Source organism: Oncorhynchus gorbuscha, linkage group LG09, assembly GCF_021184085.1.
Source record: "Oncorhynchus gorbuscha isolate QuinsamMale2020 ecotype Even-year linkage group LG09, OgorEven_v1.0, whole genome shotgun sequence".
Classification (NCBI taxonomy): domain Eukaryota; kingdom Metazoa; phylum Chordata; class Actinopteri; order Salmoniformes; family Salmonidae; genus Oncorhynchus; species Oncorhynchus gorbuscha.
This window is the reverse complement of record NC_060181.1, coordinates 16,113,319-16,139,649: the sequence shown is the minus strand read 5'-3', so window position 1 is coordinate 16,139,649 and position 26,331 is coordinate 16,113,319. Positions and strand designations below refer to the sequence as shown.

Genomic DNA, 26,331 nt, shown 5'->3' with positions numbered 1-26,331 from the left:
CCCCAGGAAGAATATTAGAGATGGGAGAGATGTTATGTAATATATTCCATTTATGGGTGGTCCTGGCTGTCTGATAGATAATAAACCCACTGCAAGACCATGTGGGAGTTGTCACAGCTACGGATATATAGACTGACACACACACACACACACACACACACACACACACACACACACACACACACACACACACACACACACACACACACACACACACACACACACACACACACACACACACACACACACACACACACACACACACACACACACACACACACACACACACACACACACACAGGGAGGGAGCCCGACAGCCTATAGACTCATAACAGAGTAATGAATGGGTTATAGAACATTCAACCACATACTACAAACACATGAACCTTTAGACCACAGCTAGGCCTGACAGCTACCAACTCATCCACACACTCAGGCGTGGTCACGCACAGACGCCGACGGATACACACACACACACTTTCAAACACACAGTCAAACAGCCACAGAGCTCTAGCAGACTAGGGTTGCACTGGATTCTGATTAAATACACATTGCAATGCTATATGTCAGTGGAACTCAAGCTTCACCCTTTACAAATTCAGATACAGAAGTCAGAGAATTCAGAGATTTTGACAGTCAGACTGAACAGAGATGGAAGTCTGGAAGGTCACAAAAAACACTCAGATAGATGAAACACCACCACAGATGGAAGTCTAATGAAAGGATCAGAGCCAGAAACATCATTTGAAGTAGAATTCTGAAGTAGAGGCAGCAGACATGAGGAGATAGTACATTCTACTCCTGACAACACTTTGTATTTATCAGTTTACCAGACTCTACCTCGTGGAGAAAATAGACTCACCTTTGGATGATGTCACCAGGTCCCATGACCAGAGGCTGAGGGAGAGCAGAACCAGGAAGGAGCTGAGATTCCTCATGGCACACTCCTCTGGATATACACACACACAACTCAACTGCTACCTGTGAGAGAGGGAGGAGGGAGAGAGAGGGGGAGAAAGGGATATGGGGTGGGAAAGAGGGAGAGAGAAGAAGGAGGTGGAGAGAGGGAGAGAGAAGAAAAAGATGGAGAGAGATATAGAGGGAAGGGAGGTGGAGAGATATATAGAGGAAAGGGAGGTGGAGAGAAAGAGAGGGAAGGGAGGTAGAGAGAGATATAGAGGGAAGGGATGTTGAGAGAGAGAGAGAGAGAGAGAGAGTCAACATTATCAAACAACACTGTGATTGGAGAACACATTGTAAGAAACAGGCGGTACAAGACCACGTCAACTCCAAGAAAACTCAACTAGATGTATTGGTGTTGAACTGGGAGTTGCAGGTTTCAATCCCACATCCAGCCACCGTCAGAATTAGCTACTATTTTCACCCCTAAGTGTCCTGATTATGGTAATAGCTAAATCAGAGCAAATGTGTTAATGATGAGGTTGAAAATGTGATGAGGCATAGTCAATGTATATGAATTAGCCATCCGATGGCCAGTATTCATATGGGAGAAAGGTCACTCCGTGTAGTCTGATGATCCTCATTATAGCCATCTGGACATCACTGGGACTGGAAACAGACACATGCACACTCCTCACACTGCGAGACATTACGCTATACTCAGCTATACCAGTTATTTGCAACCCCAATGAATCAGTCAAACCCGTGTTTTTTTCTAACACAACAACTAATTTGACCTTTCGACACAGCTGGAGACAATCAGTTGGAATGAGTATGAATGTGCAGTAGATTGTTCCCTGACACAGCAACAGGCAGCCTCAGTAAGTATTATTAACTTTCAGCCCCGACAGAGATGGCCGCCTCGCTCGCGTTCCTAGTAAACTGTGCAGTATTTTTTTTTTATGTGTTATTTCTGACATTGTTACCCCAGGAAATCTTAGGTTTTATTACATACAGTCGGGAGGAACTATTGGATATAAGAGCAACGTCAGCTCACCAACATTACGACCAGGAATGCGGATCCTCTGTTTGGCCACCGACAATGGATCGGATCCCAGCCGGCGACCCAAAACAATGGCGCCGCAGAAGGGGCAGACGAAGCGGTCTTCTGGTCAGGCTCGCGCACCGCTCCCGACCATACTACTCGCCAATATCCAGTCTCTTGACAACAAGGTAGTTCAAATCAGAGAAAGGGTTGCCTTCCAGAGAGACATCAGAGACTGTAATGTTCTTTGTTTCACGGAAACATGGCTCACTGGAGACACGCTAACGGAGTCGCTGCAGCCAGCTGGTTTCTTCACGCATCGCGCCGACAGAATCAAGCATCTCTCTGGTAAGAAGAAGGGCAGGGGTGTATGCCTTATGATTAACGAGACGTGGTGTGATCATAACAACATATAGGAACTCAAGTTCTTTTGTTCACCTGACTTAAAATTCCTCACATTCAAATGCCGACCGCATTATCTACCAAGAGAATTCTCTTAGATCATAGTCTAAGTCGTGTATATTCCCCCCCAAGCAGACACATGGACGGCCCTGAAATAACTTAATTCGACTCTGTGTAAACTGCAAACCACATATCCTGAAGCTGCAGTTATTGTAGCTGGGAAACTGAAAACAAGGCTCCCTAAATTCTATCAGCATATTGATTGCGCTACCCGGGCTGGCAAAACCCTAGATCGTCGATATTCTAACTTCCGCAGCACATATAAGGCCCTCCCCCACCCTCCTTTCGGGAAAGCTGACCACGACTCCAATTTGTTGCTCCCAGCCTATAGACAGAAACTAAAACAGGAAGCACCCGCACTCAGGTCTGTTCAACGCTGGTCCGAGCAATCGAATTCCACGCTTCAAGATTGCTTCGATCACGTGGACTGGGATATGTTCCACATAGCATCAAACAACAACATTGATGAATACGCTGACTCGGTGAGCGAGTTTATTAGCAAGTGAATCGGTGATGTTGTACCCACAGCGTCTATTAAAACATTCCCCAACCAGAAACCGAGGATTGATGGCAGCATTTGCGCAAAACTGAAAGGGCGAACCACTGCTTTTAATCAGGGCAAGGGGACCGGAAACAAACAGTATTTATTCCCTCCGCAAGGCAATCAAACAAGATAAGCGTCAGTATAGAGACAAAGTAGAGTCACAATTCAACGGCTCAGACACAAGAGGTACGTGGCAGGGTCTACAGTCAATCACTGACTACAAAAGAAAAACCAGCCCCGTCGCAGAACACGATGTCTTGCTCCCAGACAGACTAAACAACTTCTTTGCTCGCTTTGAGGACAATACAGTGCAACTACTAACACGGCCAGCTACCAAAACCTGCGGGCTCTCCTTCACTGCAGCCAAAGTGAGTAAAACATTTAAACGTGTTAACCCTTGCAAGGCTGCAGGCCCAGACAACATCCCCAGCCGTGTCCTGAGAGCATGCGCAGACCAGCTGGCTGGTGTGTTTACGGACATATTTAATCAATCCATATCCCAGTCTGCTGTTCCCACATGCTGCAAGAGGGCCACCATTGTTCCTGTTCCCAAGAAAGCTAAGGTAACTGAGCTAAATTACTACCGCCCCGTAGCACTCACTTCCGTCATCATGAAGTGCTTTGAGGGAATAGTCAAGGATCATATCACCTCACCCTACCTGACACCCTAGACCCACTGCAATTTGCTTACCGCCCAAATAGGTCCACAGACGACACAATCGCAACCACACTGCACACTGCCCTTACCCATCTGGACAAGAGGAATACCTATGTAAGAATGCTGTTCGTCGACTACAGCTCAGCATTTAACACCATAGTATCCTCAAAACTCATCATTAAGTTCGAGACCCTGGGTCTCGACCCCGCCCTGTGCAACTGGGTCCTGGACTTCCTGATGTGCCACCCCCAGGTGGTAAGGGTAGGTAACAACATCTCCACCCCGGTGATCCTCAATACTGGGGCCCCACAAGGGTGCGTTCTCAGCCCTCTCCTGTACTCCCTGTTCACCCACGACTGCGTGGCCATGCACACCTCCAACTCAATCATCAAGTTTGCAGACGACACTACAGTGGTAGGCTTGATTACCAACAACGACGAGACGGCCTACAGGGAGGAGGTGAGGGCCCTTGGAGTGTGGTGTCAGGAAAATAACCTCACACTCAATGTCAACAAAACAAAGGAGATGATCGTGGACTTCAGGAAACAGCAGAGGGAGCAGCCCCCTATCCACATCAATGGGACAGTAGTGGAGAGGGTGTGAAATTTTAGGTTCCTCGGCGTGCACATCATGGACAAACTGAAATGGTCCACCCACACAGGTGAAGAAGGTGCAGCAGTGCCTCTTAAACCTCAGGAGGCTGAAGAAATTTGGCTTGTCACCAAAAGCACTCACAAACTTTTACAGATGCACAATCGAGAGCATCCTGTCGGGCTGTATATGGCAACTGCCCACCGCCTGGTACGGCAACTGCTCTGCCCATAACCGTAAGGCTCTCCAGAGGGTAGTGAGCAGAGGTTGACCGATTAATCAGAATGGCCGATTAATTAGGGACGATTTCAAGGTTTCACATCAATCGGAAATCTGTATTTTTGGGTGCCGATTTGACAATTTTTTATTTTATTTAAAAAAAATAAAAAAGTAATACCTATGTTTAATCTTTATTTAACTAGGCAAGTCAGTTAAGAACACATTCTTATTTTCAATGACGGCCTAGGAACGGTGGGTTAACTGCCTTGTTCAAGGGCAGAACAACAGATTGTCAGCTCAGGGATCCAATCTTGCAACCTTACAGTTAACTAGTCCAAAGCAATAACGACCTGCCTATCTCTCGTTGCACTCCACAAGGAGACTGCCTGTTTCCCGAATGCAGTAAGCCAAGGTAAGTTCCTAGCTAGCACTAAACTTATCTTATAAAAAACAATCAATCATAATCGCTAGTTAACTACTGTCACGTTCTGACCCTAATTCTTGTGTTATTTGTTTGTTTTAGTTGGTCAGGACGTGAATTGGGTGGGCATTCTATGTTTTGTGTTTCTAGGTAGTTTTTCTGTGTTCGGCCTAGTATGGTTCTCAATCAGAGGCAGGTGTCGTTAGTTGTCTCTGATTGAGAATCATACTTAGGTAGCCTAGGTTTCACTGTTGTTTTGTGGGTGATTGTTTCCGTGTCTGTGTTTGTCGCCACACGGTACTGTTTCGGTTTGTTCACATTTATTGTTTTTGTATTCATAGTGTTCAGTTTATGTTTTTTAAAATAAACAACCATGGACACTTACCACGCCGCATCTTGGTCCGATCCTTGCTACACCTCTTCAGAGGAAGAGGAGGAAAACCTTTACAGAATCACCCACCAACCAAGGACCAAGCGGCGTGGTAACAGGCAGCAGCAACAGCGGCCGAAGGCACAAGACTCCTGGACGTGGGAGGAAATCCTAGACAGGAGAGGACCCTGGCCAAAGCCAGTGGAATATCGCCGCCCCAAAGTGCAGCAGGAGAAGCAGCAGCAGGAGAGGCAGCAGCAGCAGGAGAGGCAGCAGCAGCAGGAGAGGCAGCAGCGGCAGCAGCAGCAGCAATGTCAGGATTCCTGGACATGGGATGACATTTTGGATGGCAAGGGTTGCTACACATGGGAGGGGATCCTGGCTGGTAGGGATCGCCTAACCATGGGAACAGGTAGAGGCAGCGAGGAGAGCAGATGCAGCCGGAGAGAGGAGCCAATGATACGGGGGAAGGCGACTGGCAAGGAAGCCCGAGAGGCAGCCTCAAAAATGTATTGGGGGGCACACAGGGAGTGTGGCTAAGCCAGGTAGGAGACCTGTGCCAACTTCCTGTGCTTACCAAAGAGCGAGAGGGACCGGGCAGGCACCGTGTTATGCTGTGGAGCGCACGGTGTCTCCACTGCGGGTGCATAGCCCGGTGCGGTACATTCCAGCTCCTCATATCGGCCGGTCTAGAGTGGGCATAGAGTCAGATAAGGTTGGGCAGGCTCTGGAGAGCTCCAGTGCACCTGCACGGTCCGGTCTATCCAGTGCCACCTCCACGCACCAGCCTTCCGGTGGCAGCCCCCCGCATCAGGCTGTCTCTCCGTCCTTTGTCTACAGGTGCTCCCACCTGTCCAGCGCTGCTAGAGCCTTGCTCCTCGCCAGCGCCCCCAGATTCTCCCGTCTCTCCAGAGTTGCTAGAGTCTCCTGTCTGTCCAGAGCTGCTAGAGTCTCCCGTCTTTCCAGAGCTGCTAGAGTCTCCTGTCTGTCTAGAGCTGCTAGAGCCTTCCTCCTCTCCAGAGCTGCTAGAGTCTCCCGTCTGTCCAGAGTTGCTAGAGCCGCCAGTCAGCATGGAGCCGCCAGAGCCGCCAGTCAGCATGGAGCCGCCAGAGCCGCCAGTCAGCCAGGAGCCGCCAGAGTTGCCAGTCAGCCAGGAGCTGCCAGAGCCGTCAGCCAGCCAGGAGCTGCCAGTGCCGTCAACCAGCCAGGAGCCAAGAGACTGTTTAACAGCCATCAATAACATTGAATGGCTGCTGCCAACATACTAACTCAACTCTAGCCACTTTAATAATGGAAAAATGTATGTAATAAAAAATAGCCACTTTAAACAATGGCACTTTATATAATGTTTACATACCCTACATTACTCATCTCACATGTATATATACTGTACTCTATATCATCTACTGCATCTTGCCTATGTCGTTCGGCCATCACTCATTCATATATATTTTTATGTACATATTATTTTTCATTCCTTTACACTTGTATGTATAAGGTAGTTGTTGTGGAATTGTTCGTTTAGATTACTTGTTAGATATTACTGCATGGTCGGAACTAGAAGCACAAGCATTTCGCCACACTCATCTCATCACACTAACATCTGCTAACCATGTGTATGTGACATCATTTGATTTGATGGACATGTTCTGTGTCACACACAATCACATACACACGACACATACAACACACACACACACCTCAAACTTTAACCACATACCACCCCTATGTTTACAGGTACAACGAACCCCTGAAGCCAGACAGACAGATAGACAGACTGGGAGTCTGACATGTGTATCATCTATGTGTCTGTACACACCTGTCTAAAGATGTGGAATTACCCACAAACCCCCTGGGACAGAGTATGGTGGTGTTTTCAATTCCATCCTAGTGTTCCCCATACAGTGCACTACTCTTGACCAGAACCCTATCTGTGGTCATCTAGGATAATGGACTGAGTCCTCCACAAAATAACTATCTGCAAGGCAATGAAAGAACATACTGTCTAATCCTGATGGTTTAGGCCTAGTTTGAGATCCATCAAACGCTAACAGTTGGCATACATAATACATTGATGCCAAAGGGATAGCCTATCCTGGATAGATATAAATATTCAAGGGAAAAGTATGCATACTTCTCAAGTTGGCTATCGGCCAAGTATGTATGGGGTCCTCAAAGGCCCCTAAATCCTGAATTTTCCTTGCAAATAGAGTGAAGATCAGAAGGGGCCATGTTAACAGGCAACATGCCCACATTCATTAACATGTCATTAACAAGCTCATGTCCAAGTCACCTTCTGTCTATGCATTTGGCCAGTAACAACAGACAGTGTGCATGTCTTTGGCCTCGACACACAGAGACAGTAACAACAGACAGTGTGCATGTCTTTGGCCTCGTCACACAGAGACAGTAACAACAGACAGTGTGCATGTCTTTGGCCTCGTCACACAGAGAAAGTAACAACAGACAGTGTGCATGTCTTTGGCCTCGACTCACAGAGACAGTAACAACAGACCATGTGCATGTCTTGTCATACAGAGACAGTAACAACAGACAGTGTGCATGTCTCGTCACAAAGAGACAGTAACAACAGACAGTGTGCATGTCTTTGGCCTCGTCACACAGAGACAGTAACAACAGACAGTGTGCATGTCTTTGGCCTCGTCACACAGAGACAGTAACAACAGACAGTGTGCATGTCTTTGGCCTCGTCACACAGAGACAGTAACAACAGACAGTGTGCATATCTTTGGCCTCGTCACACAGAGACAGTAACAACAGACAGTGTGCATGTCTTTGGCCTCGACTCACAGAGACAGTAACAACATACAGTGTGCATGTCTCGTCACACAGAGACAGTAAGAACAGACAGTGTGCATGTCTCGTCACACAGAGACAGTAACAACAGACAGTGTGCATGTCTCGTCACACAGAGACAGTAACAACAGACAGTGTGCATATCTTTGGTCTAGTCACACAGAGACAGTAACAACAGACAGTAACAACAGACAGTGTGCATGTCTCGTCACACAGAGACAGTAACAACAGACAGTGTGCATGTCTTTGGCCTCGACACACAGAGAGACCGTAACAACAGACAGTGTGCATGTCTCGTCACACAGAGACAGTAACAACAGACAGTGTGTATGTCTTTGGCCTCGTCACACAGCGACAGTAACAACAGACAGTGTGCATGTCTCGTCACACAGAGACAGTAACAACAGACAGTGTGCATGTCTTTGGCCTCGTCACACAGCGACAGTAACAACAGACAGTGTGCATGTCTCGTCACACAGAGACAGTAACAACAGAGAGTGTGCATGTCTTAACAACAGACAGTGTGCATATCTTTGTCTGGCCGTCACACACATGTCTCGTCACACAGACAGACAGTAACAACAGACAGTGTGCATGTCTCGTCACACAGAGACAGTAACAACAGACAGTGTGCATGTCTTTGGCCTCGTCACACAGCGACAGTAACAACAGACAGTGTGCATGTCTTTGGCCTCGACACACACAGACAGTAACAACAGACAGTGTGCATGTCTTTGCCCTCGTTACACACAGACAGTAACAACAGATAGTGTGCATGTCTTTGGCCTCGACACGCAGAGACAGTCAGCCCTGGCAATACTTATTCTCTCTCATTCTTCCTCTCGTTCCCATGCGGTGAGTGTGTTCTAACAGCTGGCTGTAGCAGATCAAGGCAGTATTAGCCTAGCGTAGATTGCTGCTCTGTGCCAGCCTGAGTTCAGGAGGGACTGCCTCTCTGTCTGTGGAGAAAACATAGGAGAGCAGGGTGTATTCATTTCAGTGATTCTATTACAAAATGTTTTGTCTGTTGCAAAAAAACATTTTGCAACAGTAACAGTTAACAAAACGTTTTGCAATGAAAACAAGAGTTTCTATTGGACAAATGTAGATAGGTCCCTCCCCGTTTTGTTTCCGTTCACTCTGTATGCTTCCGTTTGGTTCTTAAATGGTAAACGTTGCAGGACGTAATGACTACACCCCAGGAGAGAAGAGGACATGAATACATCCACATACTACAAACACATAACCTTTACACACACACACACACACACACACACACACACACACACACACACACACACACACACACACACACACACACACACACACACACACACACACACACACACACACACACACACACACACACACACACACACACACACACACACACACACACAAAAGACAGGTGAGTGTCAAACAAACATAGTTATATTGAATATACAGTGGGGAGAACAAGTATTTGATACTCTGCCGATTTTGCAGGTTTTGCTACTTACATTGATTTTTAAGTAATTCATTAGCATTTTATTGCATGACATAAGTATTTGATCACCTAGCAACCAGTAAGAATTCCGGCTCTTACAGACCTGTTAGTTTTTCTTTAAGAAGCCCTCCTGTTCTCCACTCATTACCTGTATTAACTGCACCTGTTTGAACTCGTTACCTGTTTAAAAGACACCTGTCCACACACTCAATCAAACAGACTCCAACCTCTCCACAATGGCCAAGACCAGAAAGCTGTGTAAGGACATCAGGGATAGAATTGTAGACCTGCACAAGGCTGGGATGGGCTACAGGACAATAGGCAAGCAGCTTGGTGAGAAGGCAACAACTGTTGGCGCAATTATTAGAAAATGGAAGAAGTTCAAGATGACGGTCAATCACCCTCGGTCTGGGGCTCCATGCAAGATCTCACCTCGTGGGGCATCAATGATCATGAGGAAGGTGAGGTATCAGGCCAGAACTATACACGGCAGGACCTGGTCAATGACCTGAAGAGAGCTGGGACCACAGTCTCAAAGAAAACCATTAGTAACACACTACGCCGTCATGGATTAAAATCCTGCAGTGCACGCAAGGTCCCCCTGCTCAAGCCAGCGCATGTCCAGGCCCGTCTGTAGTTTGCCAATGACCATCTGGATGATCCAGAGGAGGAATGGGAGAAGGTCATGTGGTCTGATGAGACAAAAATAGAGCTTTTTGTTCTAAACTCCACTCGCCGTATTTGGAGGAAGAAGAAGGATGAGTACAACCCCAAGAACACCATCCCAACCATGAAGCATGGAGGTGGAAACATCATTCTTTGGGGATGCTTTTCTGCAAAGGGGACAGGACGACTGCACCGTATTGAGGGGAGGATGGATTGGGCCATGTATGGCGAGATCTTAGCCAACAACCTCCTTCCCACATTAAGAGCATTGAAGATGGGTCATGGCTGGGTCTTCCAACATAACAACGACCCAAAACACACAGCCAGGGCAACTAAGAAGTGGCTCCGTAAGAAACATCTCAAGGTCCTGGAGTGGCCTAACCAGTCTCCAGACCTGAATCCAATAGAAAATCTTTGGAGGGAGCTGAAAGTCTGTATTGCCCAGCGACATCCCCGAAACCGGAAGGATCTGGAGAAGGTCTGTATGGAGGAGTGGGCCAAAATCCCTGCTGCAGTGTGTGCAAACCTGGTCAAGAACTACAGGAAACGTATGATCTCTGTAATTGCAAACAAAGGTTTCTGTACCAAATATTAGGTTCTGCTTTTCTAATGTATCAAATACTTATGTCATGCAATAAAATGCAAATTAATTACTTAAACATCATACAATGTGATTTTCTGGATTTTTGTTTTAGATTCTGCCTCTCACAGTTGAAGTGTACCTATGATAAAAATTACAGACCTCTACAATGCTTTGTAAGTAGGAAAACCTGCAAAATCGCCAGTGTATCAAATACTTGTTCTCCTCACTGTATATATGTTTGTAATGACATCAATAAAAGCACTGTATAATGTTGTTGCACTGTTTGTATAGGGTGTGTGTGTGTGTGTGTGTGTGTGTGTGTGTGTGTGTGTGTGTGTGTGTGTGTGTGTGTGTGTGTGTGTGTGTGTGTGTGTGTGTGTGTGTGTGTGTGTGTGTGTGTGTGTGTGTGTGTGTGTGTGTGTGTGTTTAGTTTTTACTATCATTGTGGGTACCAGAAGTCCTCAAATGATAGTAAAACAAGGAGCGGGGACATGTCGTTGGTCCCCACAAGGAAAAAGGCTATTTTAGGTTTAGGGGTTAGGTTTAGGATTAGGGTTATAATTAGGGTTAAGGGGTAGGTTTAGGAGTCAGGGTTAGGAGTTTGCGGTTAAGTTTAGGATTAGGTTATGGGTTAGGGTTAGGGTTAGGGTTAGAGAAAATAGGATTTTGAATGGGAATCAATTGTTTGGTCCCCACAACAACAGTAAAACATACTTTTGAGTGTGTGCATGTGTGACAAGCACATTAGTGTGTGTCTGTGTCTATGCATCGGTTGTGTGTTAACTCCAGCTACTCTTGGAAGAAGGATTTCGGTTATGTCCACCTCAATTAGGGGCTGATTCAGACATTATGCCTCAGCATTTGGTATTCAGACATACCTTATTCAGGTAACACACTCTGCAAATGTGGCTACATTGCGCGCTCTGAATAGATGTAATTTAAACAGCTGAAACCCCTCCGGCCCACTTGCTGGCCAACATATTTTCCCGTGGACTTTTCATTCAATGGGTGTTTCAGTACATTTACCTGTTAAATCATCCCTTTAAATTACAGTGTATAATTTTTGACGACAGACTCGCTCGAATATATCAAGAGGGATTCCGAATATTAGGGATCAACAAAATAAAGCTCATCTACATATATGCATATATCGTCTCCGTTTCAGCACCAATTGGTAGATTTAAAAATACTCTAATCTTGTAGATTATTTAGGTTTAGAAAAGTATTTATGAATCATAAAATACTGGTTTTGGAGAGCCTTTACACACGAAAGAAAGAAAACCGTGTTTTGATTCATTCTGAAAAGTGCCACATTCAGAAATTCAACCCGTGGTAATGTTGGAAGATTTGTGTACACACAATTATAATAGGGAGAATAGTGTACAATAGTAGTAGTCTATAGTCTGCACTAACCATGGAAATGTATGATGACACAGCCAAGTATTGCGCCATGCGTCTGGTTCAAACTGTTACTGCTTGGTCTGCGCTTCTCTCCATAGTGATTTAATTAGCCTTACATCCCTGCACGTTAGAAGGCTGTACAGTTTCCACTCTGTATAATGGCACAGCATTTTACTGTCGGGAAGTTGATATGTCAATATGCTTCAGTGTGCTGCCATATGACTGGTTTCACATTTGTCTCCAGGGATTATAAGGTAAACTAGATCTAAAACAAGTGTTATTTATATTAACAATTCCCTTATCCAAACGTATTACTTATTTATCTAGCTCTTATCAATAGTTATTATCAAGTTATAAATTACAGGGTGTGGAGAATGGTGTTATTTCTATCTGACAATATCAAGTAGATGCTTTTTCCACTTGGAACCGGCAGGTTCACTAAACCTTATTCATGGTTTTCTCGAGCGTAAAAGTGGTGGAATTGTTAGGGAATTAAGTCAAGGTCAGAATACGTCGTATCTGTAGACACACTTTCATTTATTCAATCTTCCCCTAAACTAACAGCGGGCGAGTAGCATGCGAGTCTCATGCTTAAATTCAAGGTCAGAATACGCTCAGAGAGAAAAGTGCATTTATAAGGGAATTACGTTCCATTTACGCGCGCTTAACTCGGTTCGGAATTCCCCCCTTAGTGACAGCCCAATCACAGGACTTTACCCTCTCAGATGCTGAGGAGTGCATTTGGTGCTGTGCTATGAAAACAACCTAAAAAAACATTTTGTAGGTTCAGAGCCCTGAGCAATACGAACACACACACAACCAGTTGCTTCCCCAACCCACACACAAACACAAATAGGCTAAGCATGCATGTATTTCAGACCTGTTGCAACACGGGACATGGAATGAAGACAGTAACCGTCTTCAGGCTACAACAGTCCCTCCAAATATCCACTGACCCAGGTTAAGCACAGACTTGAACAAATCTAATGGAGACAATATTTAAAGTCTGTCTCATTTAATAAATAATATGTTATTCAGCAGACGCTTTTATCCATAGCGATTTTACAGCCGTTATTTATTGATGGTTGCGGGAATCAAACCCACGACCCTGGCGTTACAAGTGAAATGCTCTACCAAATTAGCTACAAAGAACGACAGAGATAAATCGTTACTCTATCTCCACTGGGCTGCGTTCAGAAAGTGTTCATGAGTGATCGTTATGTGAAGACAAAGCAGTTCCAGTTCCCATCAGTTCTGTCAAATAACACCTGGTTTAGATGATTGCTCTTTAAAGGTCACAAGTGTTAGTTTAAATTGCACGTAGAAGTGCACAGATACTGGAAACAATTGTTTTGCTTTTACACCTGCATTGTTTGCTGTTTGGGGTTTTAGGCTGGGTTTCTGTACAGCACTTTGAGATATCAGCTGATGTACGAAGGGCTATATAAATAAATTTGATTTGATTTGATTTGATTTGACAATCGTGCAGCCTTTTTTCACAGCCTCACAAACATGGACGGGTCTTAGAATGAAACCTTGTTCACTGAGAATCACTGAAACTCCTCTTCCATACGGAATATTGATTGGTCATATTTTTTTGTATGTAATCTTTATTTAAATAGGCAAATCAGTTTAAGAACAAATTAATATTTACAATGACAGCCACCAAAAGGCAAAAGGCCTCCTGTGGGGATTGGGACTGGGATTTAAAATAATCATTCATTTAAAAAATACATAGGATAAAACACACATCACGACAAGAGAGACAACACGACACTAGATAAAGACTAACCTAAGACAACGACATAGCATGGCAGAAACACAACATGGTAGCAACACAACATGGTAGCAAAACAACATGGTAGCAACACAACATGGCAGAAACACAACATGGTAGCAACACAACATGGTAGCAAAACAACATGGTAGCAACACAACATGGTAGCAACACAACATGGTAGAAAAACAACATGGTAGCAAAACAACATGGTAGCAACATGGTAGCAAAACAACATGGTAGCATGTTAGCAACACAACATGTTAGCAAAACAACATGGTAGCAACAAAACAACATGGTAGCAACACAACATGGTAGAAAAACAACATGGTAGCAAAACAACATGGTAGCAAAACAACATGGTAGCAAAACAACATGGTAGCAAAACAACATGGTAGCAAAACAACATGGCAGCAGCACAAAACAGGGTACAAACATTATAGGGCAAAAACAACAGCACAAAGGGCAAGAAGGTAGAAACAACAATACATCACGTAAAGCAGCCACAACTGGCAGTAAGTGTCCATGATTGAGTCTTTGAATGAAGAGATTGAGATAAAACTGTCCCGTTTGAGTGTTTGCTGCAGCTCGTTCCAGTCACTAGCTGCAGCAAACTGAAAAGTTTGTGCTAGGAGCTTCTCCTGACCATGTGGCCTGACCATGGACCTTTAAGCTATAGGCCCAAAGTTGTTTTTCTGAACAGGTGTATGGGGGAAAAAACTGCCCTATTTACAAGACCTTTGGATGGTAGACCTTTGTGATAGCCTTCAACCAGGACCGGCCCCAGTAATAAGTGACATACGGGGTTACTTAGGGCCCCCGGCCAAAATGTGTAAAATTGCAGGACATTAGCTTAAAACGGCAGTAATGTCTCTCCACCCTGTGGCAATAATGTCTCACCACCCTGTGGCAATAATGTCTCTCAACCCTGTGGTAAAAATGTCTCTTCACCCTGTGGCAATAATGTGTACGATTGCAGGATATTAGTTATAAAATTGCTCAATCTTCTGCCTGCCCCATGGTGAAATGTGTAGAATTGCAGGAACTCTAAAACGTCATTCCCCTCTTTGTTGTCAGGGGGGGGCACTAAATGTGTGTGTGTGTGTGTGTGTGTGTGTGTGTGTGTGTGTGTGTGTGTGTGTGTGTGTGTGTGTGTGTGTGTGTGTGTGTGTGTGTGTGTGTGTGTGTGTGTGTGTGTGTGTGTGTGTGTGTGTGTGTGTGTGTGTGTGTGTGTGTGTGTGTGTGTGTGTGTGTGTGTGTGTGTGTGTGTGAGGGGGGGTTTCTTATTTCCAACTCATGTGTAAAAAGTAGTAGTTTAGGTTGGCTGACATCACATATAGAAACATTTTCCATGGCACCGCTCAACCTCTAAATCATCCCCCTTTGAAAAGACCAAAGAAGCGCAGCCGACTGAAGCTGGCGATGAATATTATAGGCTCATGAGGAGTATATCGACTGACAGTATTTCCATACTTATCTGTCAATGGTGACACCTGGAAAGCTTCCAAAGTGAGTTAAGTCTGGCAAACATCCAGATAATCGGTGCTCCAACGCAGTGGAAATAACTCATAGTGGGCATTATAGAAATCCATGACAGAAATCTATTCAATTCCATCGCCGTGGAGAGTTGCTCGGCGCTTTGGTTGGTTGGTTGAGCGGTGGGGAATTAGGTTCCCATAGGCGATTGGTGAACGTAGTAGTCCTATCACATTAGGCCCACATAATAGTTTGCCGTTCGAAAACCCCATGTCTTTGAATGCAGATATGTCTTCTCCATTGGGCAAAGGCAGCCACATGAAACTAAAGTTACACACTAATTCACTTCTTCACCAAATCTATCCGCGGAGGAAGTTGCAGCTAGAAACTGATCTAAAGTCAATTTTTTTCTCCCCTGATTCCCTCACTCATATTGTAAGGCTACGGTATATTGAACATAGTGCAGATTCTAGAACTGCGCCAATGGTAATCATCTATTATACTACGATCATCATCAGGCTCCACTTCTTTTGGAAAACTTCCAAAGATTCCCACTTGGTTTACCACTTCAGTCATAACATGTTCAATTGCGTGTAATTGCTCTCAGCAAGTTCTTCGTTACAAACTCAGCCATTTAAGTTGTAGGCTACTCAATGCGCACATTAGGTAGGCGAATGAATTGATTGGTTGATAAACACCTCGGAGTACTGTGTTTGCAAGTAGATGTTGCTATTCTATTACCTACAGCCCCATAGCCTAATTCAATTTATCAAATAACATAAACAGTTGGCAAACTATCTAAAGTAAAATGCACCACTTGCATTGCAGGCCTATCATTAAATATTGTAGCCTGGGAAAGAAGTGCGCTACTGACAGAAATGACTTGCTTTAACGCGAATGGAATCGATAAAAGTGTTATCCATACTTACAGCTATTGATAGATCCCCGCAGTTACGACCACATTAATCCAACATGTAAGGTATATTCGTGCTGAGGTGGGTAAAATCCTTTTGCTGCAGTCCGGTTTGTAATCCACACCGTTCTTCCCTTCAGGCTTTCTCTGCTGGAACCTTCTTACCAGGGGGTGGGGGGTGGGGGAGAAGTTACTGCCAGAGTGATCATGTCCAACTTCTTTCCCCTCCCCACTTTTTGCTGGCCGTTGTTCGAAAAAGTTTATTTTCTCTCTCTTCCGTCTCTTCTCACTTTCTCTGGGACATCCTCCAGTTCGAACGTGTCGTGACATCACCTGGTCCAAGGTTGGAAAATTAGCCTCCAGCGAGGCCCTCCCTCCCCGTTTCTCCATCCCTACCTCCCTGTGTCTCCCTCCCTCCTTCCCCGTCTGTCTGTCTCTCCCTCCCTCTCTCCCTCCCAACCTCCCCGTCTCTCCCTCCCTCCTTCCCCTTCCCTACCTACTTATTTTCATCCCCTCCCTCCCTCCCTCCCTCCCTCCCTCCCTTACCTACCTCCTTCCTTTCCATCCCCTCCCTCCCTCTCTCACTAACTCCGTCCCTCCCTCCCCTTACCTACCTACTTCTTTTCATCCCCTCCCTCTTCCTCCCCTACCCTACCTACTTCTTTTCATCCCCTCCCTCCCTCTCTCACTAACTCCGTCTCTCCCTCCCCTTACCTACCTACTTCTTTTCATCCCCCCTCCCTCCCTCTCTTCCCTCCCTACCCTACCTACTTCTTTTATCCCCTCCCTCCCTCTCTCACTACCTCCGTCTCTCCCCTTTCCCTACCTACTTATTTTCATCCCCTCCCTCCTCTCTCCCTCCCTCCCTCCCTCCCTCCCTCCCTCCCTCCCTCCCTCCCTCCCCTCCCTCCCTCTCTCCCTCCCTCCCTCCCTCCCTCCCACCCTTTTCATCCCCTCCCTCCACGTCTCTCCCTCCCTCCCCTCTCCTCTCCCCTTACCTACCTACTTCTTTTCATCCCTCCCTCCCTCCCTCCCTCCCTCCCTCCCTCCCTCCCTCCCTCTTTTCATCCCTCCCTCCCTCCCTCCCTCCCTCCCTCCCTCCCTCCCTCCCTCCCTCCCTCCCTTCCCTCCCTCCCTCCCTCCCTCCCTCCCTCCCTCCCTCCCTCCCTCCCTACTTTTTTTCATCCCCTCCCTCCTTCCGTCTCTCCCTCCCATTACCTACCTACTTCTTTTCGTCCCCTCCCTCCCCTCTCTCACTACCTCCGTCTCTCCCTCCCCTTACCTACCTACTTCTTTTCATCCCCTCCCTCCCCCCTCCATCCCTCCCCTTACCTACCTCTTATTTCCGTCCCTCCCTCCCTCTTCTTTTCATCCCTCCCTCCGTCTCTCCCTCCCCTTACCTACCTACTACTTTTCATCCCCTCCCTCCCGTCTCTCCCTCCCTCCCCTCTCTCCATCCCCTTACCTACCTACTTCTTTTCATCCCCCTCCCTCCTTCCCTCCCTCCCTCCCTCCCTCCCCTTCCCTACCTCCCTCCCTCCCTCCCTCTGTCCCTCCCTCCCTCCCTCCCCTTACCTACCTACTTCTTTTCATCCCCTCCCTCCCTCCTCCCTCCCTCCCCTCTCTCCCTCCCCTTACCTAACTCCCTTTTCATCCCCACCCTCCCTCCCCCCCTTTCCCTACCCACTTCTTTTTATCCCTCCCTCCCTCCCCTTACCTACCTACTTCTTTCCGTCCCTCCCTCCCTCCCTCCCTTTCCCTCCCTACTTCTTTTCTTCCCCCCTCCCTCCCTCCCTCCCTCCCTCCCTCCCTCCCTCCCTCCCTCCCTCCCTCCCTCCCCTCCCTCCCTCCCTCCCTCCCTCCCTCCCTCCCTCCCCCCTACCCTCCTACTTCATTTCATCCCCTCCCTCCCTCCGTCTCTCCCTCCCATTACCTACCTACTTATTTTCGTCCCCTCCCTCCCTCTCTCACTACCTCCGTCTCTCCCTCCCCTTACCTACCTACTACTTTTCATCCTCTCCCTCCCCTCTCTCCCTCCCTCCCCTTACCTACCTACTTATTTTCGTCCCCTCCCTCCCTCTCTCACCTCCTCCCTCCCTCCCTCCCCCTTACCTACCTACTACTTTTCATCCCCTCCCTCCCTCCTCCCTCCCCTCCTCCCTCCCTTACCTACCTACTTCTTTTCATCCCTCCCTCCCTCCCCTTACCTACCTACTTATTTTCGTCCCCTCCCTCCCTCTGTCCCTACCTCGGTCTCTCCCTCCCCTTACCTACCTACTACTTTTCATCCCTTCCCTCCACGTCTCTCCCTCCCTCCCCTCTCTCCCTCCCCTTACCTAACTACTTCTTTTCGTCCCCTCCCTCCCTCTCCCCCCTTTCCCTACCTACTTCTTTTCATCCCTCCCTCCCTCCCCCTCCCTCCCTCCCTCCCTCCCTCCCTCCCTCCCTCCCTCCCTCCCTCCCTCCCTCCCTCCCTCCCTGCCCTTACCTACCTACTTCTTTTCATCCCCTCCCTCCCTCCGTCTCTCCCTACCTACTTCTTTTCATCCCCTCCTTCACTCTCCTTTTTGCACAAGTATGTTGCTCACGTTCTGCCTGTCAGGGTAGTCTGTCTGTATGTATAATTTAAATATTTGGTTGAAAAGTGGTGAAAAAGTGCCCACAAATCTACAAAATGGACTGATTGTTGAACATGCTTTCGTCCTTATTTTCAGTATTTTACATTTAAACACTTAACACTGTCAAATGGTTGTTCCTTATTTAGTCAATTTCAAGAAAGCTGACAAGAAACCTTCGCTCTGCTTACTTCCATTTACATATAATGTTGAAAATGTAACCGTGGACATGAAGCCATTCCAATAGAATTCAGACTTTTTGAATGGACTGTATGGGACAAGATCCTACAGCTAGCATTCCTTATTAAGCAACCACTGTCCCCGCTACATCAGTCTAATCCACAGATATAACACATCATTGGGCAGTACCAATTATTTATGGAGATATGGCCATGTGAATGCTGTCCAGTTACAACCGTTGTAGCTGGTTGGCAGACATTTTGGAAAGCAGGTCTTTTAGAGTAAAATCAGTTATTAAATCTGCAATGGCATTACAGATAGACATCTTTATGTAGTAGTTGACTCACTTTGTGTAAAGACTAAAAGGTCTCATCATAATGAGTTGCCCGTCTCTCTGATGGACATAAAGGCTATCCTATGGGATTTTACCTAAAGGGGAGGTTTCCTGTCACATTTCTTCAAATAGACACAAAACAGAATATAATATTATACTGTACTGTATCATTGCAATGAATACATTTCAGGGAACACCCTTATACGTTTAGAAGTGTTTACATGTAAACTATTGGAACTAGCCAAAACAGTAAGTTGGCACACGTTTTCATCACATTTTAACAAACATTTTAAAGGATACGAATATATGGAATCTTTGGGTCATTTCATTGTGTTTTCTAGACCCACACTTAAATATTTTAAGATATCATTGGGCTGTATGTACCAATTATTTATTGCGATATGGACATGTGAATCGGAGCTGGTTGGCGGCTGTACAAAAGCCCTACTGGAGGAGTATCCTACTGAGATAAACTTGATCAACCAAGCTGATTTCACCTGTCGACTCCCTCTCTCAATTTAATGTTCCTCAGTTAATGATGACGGCAAACGCAGACACCGGCCAAACACAAACTGGGCCATTGTGCATCAATGGGACTATAACGGCTGGATGTGATGCAGCCTCCAGGAACCCTGAACTGAGAATAGACCACTTAAGTTTCCAGTAATTATTTAAATCTTAAGTTTGTATTTAAATCATGTCCTGCAATTCCTCAATTTCATTCCCGTTTTGTGCGTCCAAGTTAAGAGGACGTTTGTTTCCTATTTACCATGTATACTCTAGTTAAATCATAACATTAAGATGTCATGTAGTTTCCTTATATTCCTTAGAGATATATTGGTTTAATAGATTAATCCTTATCACTTTTACCTTGTATGTTATACCACCTTCCTGTAATGTCTCTCTTTTGTTGCATAACCACACACACATACAACTTTACCAACCAATGTCCAACCAACAGTCCTTAGAAAATAAGTGAACTTTTGCACTGTCTTTGTCATCTGTTTGCAGAGTACCTCTGGTGACCTCTATCCAACCAGTTACCTATTGTATCTTGGGTTTCTTAGCACATTTTTCAGCGGTCATATATATATGGCAATGACTGCCAGGGAGGTAATGGATTACATCTGTGAGTCAGTAGTAAGGCCTCTTTAGTGTCCTAGGATTTCATAACTGTTGTGTAAGCTGTTAGTGTCTTAACGACCGCTCCACAGGTGCATGTTCCTTAAATGTTTATGGTTCATTGAACAAGCATGGATAACAGTGTTTAAACCCTTTACAATGATGATCTGTGAATGTCATAAGGTGAATGTTATTTCAAGTGACTGTCCCACTGGATGTCATAAGGTGAATGCACCAATTTGTAAGTCGCTCTGGATAAGAGCGTCTGCTAAATGACTTAAATGTAATGTAAATGTACATGGTCCTGGTTCACTAACTACTTCTCAGACAGAGTTCACAGTGTGTCAAATCGGCATGTTGTCCGGACCTCTGGCAGTCTCTCTGGGGGTACCACAGGGTTCAATTCTCAGGCCGACTCTTTTCTCTGTATATATCAATGATGTCGCTTTTGCTGCGGGTGATTCCCTGATTAACCTCTACCTAGACGACACCATTCTGTATACTTCTGGCCCTTCTTTGAACACTGTGCTAACTAACCTCCAAACGAGCTTTAATGCCATACAACACTCCTTCCGTGTCCTCCAACTGCTCTTAAACGCTAGTAAAACAAAATGCATGCTTTTCAACCGATCTCTGCCTGCACCTGCCTGCCTGACTAGCATCACCACCCTGGACGGTTCTGACTTAGAATATGTGGACAACTATAAATACCTAGGTGTCTGGCTAAACTGTAAACTCTCCTTCCAAACCCATATTAAACATCTCCAATCCAAAGTCAAATTTAGAATCAGCTTTCTATTTCGCAATAGAGCCTCCTTCACTCACGCCTCCAAACTTACCCTACTAAAACTGACTATCCTACCGATCCTCGACTTTGGCGATGTCATCTACAAAATAGCTTCCAATACTCTACTCAGCAAACTGGATGCAGTCTATCACAGTGCCATCTGTTTGTTACCAAAGCCCCATATACCACCTGTTACGGATACAGTTATCCTGTGTGTGTGTGTATCCTGTGTGTTTCTTTTCTCTCCTTCTCCCCTCACAGGTGAAAATCATCACTCCCCAATCAGTCAACAATCAATCATCAATCAGAAGACACACCTCCTCCTATTTCCTGACCTATCACAGTTCCTTCCCCATGGTTTAAAAACCCCATCATTTGTTTGTTCTAAAGCTCAGCTCAATCTTTAGCTCAGCTCAGCTCAATCTCTCTGTAAATGCCATGTCTGTAGGTCTCTGTGTTTCACTCTCGCTTTGTGTCTTAACCTCTCTTTTGTTTAAAGCACCTCCATAGCACTTTGTCATCACCTGTGAGTATTGTTTTTGGTTATGGTGTTTGTTTGTTTGCTGGTGGGAAAAGGGGGAAACCAAGACAAGTCGCCCATGGGCATACACTACCCGTAGGTGAACTTTGTTATATACACTGGTTAGAACTGGGCGGACCACCCACTGTATTTTTGGTTAGTTAGTTAGCTGTTGTTAAAGTAGGCTAGTCTAGCTTAGGGGTGTTTTTGAATACTTATTGTTGCTTTCCTTGGGTCCAGCTCAGCCCCTTTTCCTGCTCCCCCCATTACCGTGTGTTTATAAATAAACCTAGAGTTTGACGGTAGATTTCTGTTGTCGTGGTTATTTCGTGCACACTTTTACTTTGTCACAATAATCATTTGCATGAGTTATGTTACGGGTCTCATTTACCATCCCCCCTAGACTGTCGGGCCAAAAGGGATTCGTGACACCACCCACCACTGCGACCTGTATGCTCTAGTCAGCTGGCCCTCGCTACCTATTCGTCGCCAGACCCACTGGCTCCAGGTCATCTATAAGTCTATGCTAGGTAAAGCTCCGCCTTATCTCAGTTCACTGGTCACGATAACAACACCCACCCATAACACGCGCTCCAGCACGTATATCTCACTGATCATCCCCAAAGCCAACACCTCATTTGCCCAGATTCTATTGAAACCCAGCCATACAGCGGTCTAGAGAACAGATTCTATTGAGACACAGCGATCCAGAGAACAGATTCTATTGAAACTCAGCCATACAGTGGTCTAGAGAATAGATTCTATTGAGACCCAGCCATACAGCGGTCTAGAGAACAGATTCTATTGAGACCCAGCCATACAGAGGTCCAGAGAACAGAATATATTGAAACCCAGCCATACAGGGGTCCAGAGAACAGATTCTATTGAGACCCAGCCATACAGAGGTCCAGAGAACAGAATATATTGAAACCCAGCCATACAGGGGTCCAGAGAACAGATTCTATTGAGACCCAGCCATACAGAGGTCCAGAGAACAGATTATTCTTATCCAATTCATTCATCCTTTTCTCTTGGATAGAAAATAATCAAAAAATAATTAAACACATTATCTCTTTTTCCATTCTCCATTTGCCTCTTCCTTTTTGCTTTCTCCCACTCCCACTCCCACTCCCACACACACAGTGAGTTTAAACTGTTGCCTAGTAATGTGGTTTCATGGCAACCTGACAGAAACAATCACATGCTCAGCCATAAACTGAAACACTAAAGCAAAATCTAACTTGAGGTATAGATGTTGTGATAAGACCCAGGGCCTGGGGCTAGGAACTAGTTCCAGAGGACTTGGCCCCAACTCATTGCATGTTCCACTCTCACTGTGGCTGTAAAAGGAACTGACGTATTTAAGACAAGAACTTCTGATCCTTTCCCGGTCAGACTCTTCAACATTTTTATTGTCATCTGGATCATGTTCTGGCAGGGGAGATGTGTGTGTGTGTGTGCTAATGACCGCTTGTGTGTGTGCTGCGCATGCGCGAATGTGTTGGTGTGCTTCTGCGCTTGTGTGTGTTTTGCCCGGATCAGAGGATGGTGCAGAGCGGTTGGGTTTGGGTATGTTACAAACCTTGATCAATGAGCTAGCCAACTGACTTCCCTTAAGGTTCTGGAAACTTGTTCTCCTTGCCCCAACTTCTAGTTCAAAAGGAAAGTTACATATAATATTGGACCAACTACAAAAACCTTACTGTCACGTTCTGACCTTTATTTCCTTTGTTTTGTCATTATTTAGGATGTTCAGGGCGTGAGTTGGGGTGGGCAGTCTATGTTTGTTTTTCTATGATTTTGGGATTTCTATGTTTCGGCCTAGTATGGTTCTCAATCAGAGGCAGGTGTCATTAGTTGTCTCTGATTGAGAATTATATTTAGGTAGCCTGGGTTTCACTGTTTGTTTGTGGGTGATTGTCTATGTTAGTTGCTTGTGTCAGCACAGTTCTCATTGTAGCTTCACGGTCGTTATTCGTTTATTGTGTTGTCTAGTTTGTATTCAGTGTTCAGTGCTTTCTTTCGTAAAAAAATCATTATGAACACAAACCATGCTGCATTTTGGTTCGCTCCTTACGACGATCATGACACCTACTGAATAATCATACTCTCAATACTGTAAACCCCTATCTGACTTTACATGTTAAACTATAAATATTTTAAAAAATTACCCCCAAAAAGTGTTTTACTTTGGTGTATAACCAAGTTTCAGCTGGGTTATTTAAATAGCTGCATATCCTTAGCTGGGTTATTTATGGGTCTCATTACTTAGCTGGGTTATTTAAATAGCTGCATATCCTTAGCTGGGTTATTTAAATAGCTGCATATCCTTAGCTGGGTTATTTAAATAGCTGCATAACCTTAGCTGGGTTATTTAAATAGCTGCATAACCTTAGCTGGGTTATTTAAACAGCTGCATAACCTTAGCTGGGTTATGTAAATAGCTGCATAACCTTAGCTGGTTATTTAAATGGCTGCATAACCTTAGCTGGGTTATGTAAATAGCTGCATAACCTTAGCTGGGTTATGTAAATAGCTGCATAACCTTAGCTGGGTTATTTAAATAGCTGCATAACCTTAGCTGGGTTATGTAAATAGCTGCATAACCTTAGCTGGGTTATGTAAATAGCTGCATAACCTTAGCTGGGTTATTTAAATAGCTGCATAACCTTAGCTGGGTTATGTAAATAGCTGCATAACCTTAGCTGGGTTATGTAAATAGCTGCATAACCTTAGCTGGGTTATTTAAATAGCTGCATAACCTTAGCTGGGTTATTTAAATAGCTGAATAACCTTAGCTGGGTTATGTAAATAGCTGCATAACCTTAGCTGGGTTATGTAAATAGCTGCATAACCTTTTCCATATAGTTTTATTCACAGCATAACAAGGTGCATCACTGAAAAGCCCCTAGATGTGTCTGAAATGGGCCCCTACTCCCTATAGAGTGCACAACCTTTATCCATGGCCCAGGACAAAATAGTGCACTATATAGGGAATAGGGATCTAAATCAGTTTTAGTTAAATGTCAGCTAGTGGCCCTCCATCATCACAAGGGACACTTTGGTATTACAATCACCCAGACTCACAGTAATTATGTGAATTAAATATGCAATCAAGTTTAATCAGTCTAGATTACCTCTGTGTTCTCCTCATGCTTTTGACAATTACCACCATGATTTCTAAAAAAGTTTCCCTGGTGCTTTGATGTGAGGTATGAGTAGGAGGGTTTGTGTGTTTGCATGTGCGACGTGTGTGTGTGTCTTGGGGAGTGTGTGCATGGGTAGGGGGACTTCTCTAAGAAGAGGAGATGCTCAAAATCTCACACACGATGCATTACACTTTGACCTGCAGTAATAGAAAACCTGGCATTGTCATGAGCTGGAGACTTGGGTAGAGAAATCATCGTCCCAAGGTTTTGGACCAATAAACTGTCTGGGATATTCTTTCACATCCTCGGTCTCTCTCTGTCTCTAGCGAGTGTATGGGCTCTGGCACTCTATGCTCCTGGTCGGTTGGTATCTATGACCTTAAAGGTGTAGTACACTATTTTACCCTGAAAGTAGTCCATGTTACAAGACAAACTGTCATCTAGTTTTTTTTCTTAAACAGCCACTACAAACTTCAGCTAACTTTAGCCAGCGATAGCTAAAAATCAATGGAAGTGATGGGGGGCGTGTGAGTATGTTTTAAAAAGTTGTCTGGTTTGATGATACTGAAAGATGATTTGGACATAAAAAATGCACCCATCAGCTAGCAATGGTTAAAATTAGCTGAAGTATGGCTGTTTAAAGACAACCGAACAATGGATTACAGTTTCTACTGGCCCAAAGACTATTTTCAGGGTGAGGAACCATCTAACATCAAGTTGTAAAATAGTGACCTACTCCTTTATTCAAGGACACACACACACACACACACACACACTGGTCCCATGGCGGTTCCAGCTACACCACGGTTTCCCATGCAGATAGACACACAAGAGGATTCGATTTTGACCTCAGAGCTGTATAAATCATTAAATATATAGTTAAGGAGATACGGACACACTTACAGACGAGCAAATCACACACACACGCACGCACGCACGCACGCGCACGCACGCACACACACGCACGCACGCACGCACGCACGCACGCACGCAAACACACACACACACACACACACACACACACACACACACACACACACACACACACACACACACACACACACACACACACACACACACACACACACACACACACACACACACACACACACACACACACTGTCAGACCTGGGCCCTGGCAAAAATAATGGTCTTCAAAAAGAGGTCCAGTTGCCAGGACCACAATGCAAATTCCACCTAGAACCCATTGTCCTTTACGGTTGTTGTCACATCTAATCCCCCTCCCCCTCTCTGCCGCCCGGCGTCACCGGTTTACTAACCACTGATCCTGGCAA

The 26,331-nt window shown here is 45.3% G+C and overlaps 1 protein-coding gene across 3 annotated transcripts in view; it reads right to left on the bottom strand.

Annotated features, from left to right (window-relative positions):
* LOC124043195 (collagen alpha-1(XVI) chain-like) overlaps positions 1 to 16,515 on the bottom strand; it is a 171,340-nt gene extending 154,825 nt beyond the window's left edge. For 2 of the 3 annotated variants that reach the window (XM_046361490.1, XM_046361493.1), the window contains exons 1-2: positions 16,346 to 16,515; positions 863 to 981 (exon numbers count right to left, since the gene is read on the bottom strand). In XM_046361490.1, the coding sequence (XP_046217446.1) occupies positions 863 to 938 (76 nt within the window). In that variant the 5' untranslated portion in view covers positions 939 to 981; positions 16,346 to 16,515. Of the gene's footprint in view, positions 1 to 862; positions 982 to 15,413; positions 15,847 to 16,345 lie in introns of those variants that run through there. The other variant, XM_046361491.1, reaches the window with a different exon arrangement.
* Between the last annotated feature and the right edge of the window lie 9,816 nt (positions 16,516 to 26,331).